The sequence below is a fragment of the Mizuhopecten yessoensis genome, unplaced genomic scaffold (genome assembly GCF_002113885.1).
Source record: "Mizuhopecten yessoensis strain PY_sf001 unplaced genomic scaffold, ASM211388v2 scaffold10911, whole genome shotgun sequence".
NCBI classification, from domain to species: Eukaryota; Metazoa; Mollusca; class Bivalvia; order Pectinida; family Pectinidae; genus Mizuhopecten; species Mizuhopecten yessoensis.
In genome coordinates, this window is record NW_018408783.1 from 45,464 (window position 1) to 48,826 (window position 3,363).

The following is a 3,363-nucleotide window of genomic DNA, read 5'->3' on the forward strand; positions in this document are numbered from 1 at the left end:
GGGGGGGGGCGCGCCGGGCCTAGATCCGCCCTTGGAACAGGTAGATCTACAGCTGACACGTACAACAATATAGTTATACATACTGCAAAATTGCAGGTACATGCAGTATATATTTTTTATATATACAACGTATAAATGATTAGGGAGTTCTCCGAGAATGAGATGGCGGTTTAGATACGCATTCGATCCAACGAGCAAACACAAAGGGGAACGAAACTGTAGCCTGGTGTAAGAGGAGTAAATTGTTTCCGTGTTGTGTTTACACGAGCCCGGCGTTATCAGTAGTCTGTAGCCCTACACTGTGGAAGTGGCCTAAATTTTAACAGGCATGAGCGCTGACGTGGAGTCTCTACAGGGAAATATGTTGTGTTCATGATAATCTGGGAACTTTGCTATAGACAGACACAATGGGTAAGTTTGACGATTATATACATGGCTATATACCCTGTGTAGTGTGTAGGGGTGTTGCATTACCAGGGGGTCATGGTCACCAACCATCGTGATCTAGACTTTACTTATTTGGTGACTATTTAACTAAACTTGAGAAATCCGATACCTCAATATGTCGATATGTGTAAGCTCCAGATACGGTGATAAAATGAATATTGTTAATATATGATATCATACACATATATGTCGATGGCAATGGTGTAACGACGAACGAAGATTATATACCAGTTTATAACGTACATAACTAGTCGTGAAAACCCAATGCATGTGTAGATCGAGGCTTCACAGAGCTCAGCAGCCTGACTGCGATCTTGTAGAGTACACTCGAACTATCAGTACAATTTATAAACATGTAGCTATTTAGCCCGAGTTTCCTCTGGCCCTTGCTCCAGACTTAGACATCGTCTGTCAAAATGTTTTAAGTCTGATGTAAGGGCGAGAGGAAATCGGGCTAGTGACTGATGTATTACAAGTATGTATACAGTAGTGTTGCCACTGATATCAGATGCAAGTTACTTGATTAAGATTTGTGAATCGTGATCCTAGTTTTTAAAGTCCTATCTGGCCTGACGACAATCATAAGGTACACAAACTCACACTCAAAGGAAACTGAATGGTAAAAGGTTCAAAATTGTACGCAGAAGTTTAGAAGTGTTTTTAAAATCTTTGAAGTAAAGGCCAACTCAAGTATGTAGAAAGACGTAGTTTATAAGCATACGTAGACAAATATACTACTAAATTGTCTAATAATAAATGGAAATAAAATGTTAGCAGCATGCTACTGTATTCGTTCTGATGCCTGATATACATTTGTTTAGCCCGAGAGATATAATGATCATACGTTAATATTTGTTGTACATTTTATTTTATCTTAGCATTCTAACGTAACCGGATAGACCAACGTACGCGTGTACTAGCAAAACTTGATACACAATCACTGACGTATTTGTTTGTCCCCGCTGTCGTCGTTAAATCTTTGATTACAGCACGAGCAGGCTATGTACATGTAACAAGGAGTGACGGTAGACCTTATTGTGTTGATACCACCACCAGCATAATTAAACGCATGTTTGACTTAGACTCATTAGTATAGGTGACGTGTTAATGACTGACTTGACGGGAGTTGGTGACCTATATATATTAACACACACTCTTTAGCCCAATACAAACATCCTGGAAGAGACGTCCAGTCCGGTTCAGGGATTCCTTACCTGGTAAATCATAATAGACATTTATCTATAAACAGTTACTGAGTCTGTCAGTGAAAAATCCTAGCTGTTTCATGAAATCGATAGGCGCCAATCTGTGTTAGATGTTTCAGTAGGCTTAACTCAAATTTCGGACAGTCCTAGTTGTTACGGCAGACAGCTGTCCCCGAGGACATGAAACACTGATGCCGAAATAAGCGACCAGATAAATCGTGTATAGTGAAACAACGATATCTTGCGGGAAGGTTACGATACTTGTACGGAGATATATAACGAGATAAGGAAGAACCCATGGCCTCGACAATGATATGCCCAGAGGCTCATAAACTCATTTACACAGGTATGCAGTACAGGTATAGACTTACATGTGACAGGTGCGACTGTCATGCGTATACATCACATTAATGAAATCCACAGTAACGTGTCAGGCTGGATTACTTTTATCTTTTACATACGGTTATTGATATTCTGTCACAAATTCTCGACTGTCTTTTCCAAATGTTGGCATTTGTTTAAGTTTATTTTTTATTTGTAAACTCCTATGATAAAGAAAAAAGAAATAATTGATCAAGCGTACAAGTAATACTTCACCGTTCACGTTTAACTCGCAGGAAGATATACAAACGAGCGTCACCATGTATTTACTGTTCTAAATAAATATGTACTGCGCCGTAACTGAAAACACGGACACGTACTCAGATTTGGAGCGTTACTTTCGTTTCTCTTGAACATTCTCCACGAGTTTCTGATTTTCAGTATATAACAATTATATACATTAAAAATCAAACTTTATATTAATCATTCTGGTTGGCTCTGGTCAGGGATGTGTCCACTACACATCCCTGGCTCTTGTGGAAGAGCTCAATGAATGGTAATGAGGGAGGAAACCGGAGTACAAGGAGAAAGAACCCAAATGTTCAGGCAGGTGACCCCATACATTTTCACGTCTGATCGGGGAAACGAAACCCGGCCGCCTTGGTGAAAGGCGAACGCGCGCGCGCGCGCGCTCTCCGCTGCGCCACCCGACCTCCAATGGTAGCTAACGAAAATAAAACGGGTTTTCACCATGTCAGTTACAATTATAGTAGAACCTACTATGTCTTATGTAAATATGTTCTCCTGAACATTACAGAGCTTATCATATCATAGGCTATGTACATGTTTACTGTACGAAGCAAGCGAGATAACTCTTAATTCTGTGAGTCGAGATTATCCGGTGTGTGTCACTGTGGAATAGCAAAATATGTCTTACATTTGTTTCATTGCAATCTTCGGTAAAAGACTTCCTTAAAGTTTATGAGGTCATAGTAAAGTAAATTAAAAAAAATACCTCATTAATGCCGTTTTTGATATACAATGGCGATGTCGAGAAGATAACAATGCATTAAGCGATAGGATTATTATTTTTTTATTTCCTCCAAATTGAAGAGTTACAAAAATGTACAGTGTAGTCAAAATACAAATCAAATATTATTAATTGATACCTAAATGGACATAAATACAATAGTGTACATAAGCTACAAGTGTATCTATGTAGTTATTAGTATAGTTAATGTTTTGTTTTACCTCACACATCATGTTTTGTGTACGAGTTCACTGATATACTACACGTACCTAACGCATTATGCCCGAGACCTGTGTTACCTCACACATTATGTTTTGTGTACGAGTTCACTGATATACTACACGTACCTAACGCATTATA

The 3,363-nt window shown here is 38.9% G+C and overlaps 1 protein-coding gene and 1 long non-coding RNA gene across 3 annotated transcripts in view; one reads left to right on the forward strand and one right to left on the reverse strand.

Moving 5' to 3' along the window:
• The window catches only part of LOC110463463 (glycoprotein-N-acetylgalactosamine 3-beta-galactosyltransferase 1-like), a 53,981-nt gene that overhangs the window by 36,901 nt on the left and 13,717 nt on the right, over window positions 1-3,363 (forward strand). The window contains exon 1 of one of the 2 annotated variants that reach the window (XM_021518082.1): window positions 214-411. The exons of the other annotated variant lie outside the window; for it this stretch is intronic. Coding sequence (XP_021373757.1) covers window positions 408-411 — 4 coding nt within the window. The 5' untranslated portion in view covers window positions 214-407. Of the gene's footprint in view, window positions 1-213; window positions 412-3,363 lie in introns of those variants that run through there. 2 annotated transcript variants of the gene reach the window in all.
• The window catches only part of LOC110463464, a 6,168-nt gene continuing 6,047 nt past the window's right edge, over window positions 3,243-3,363 (reverse strand). The window contains exon 3 of the long non-coding RNA XR_002464398.1: window positions 3,243-3,350. This is a non-coding gene — a long non-coding RNA (uncharacterized LOC110463464). The remainder of the gene's footprint in view (window positions 3,351-3,363) is intronic.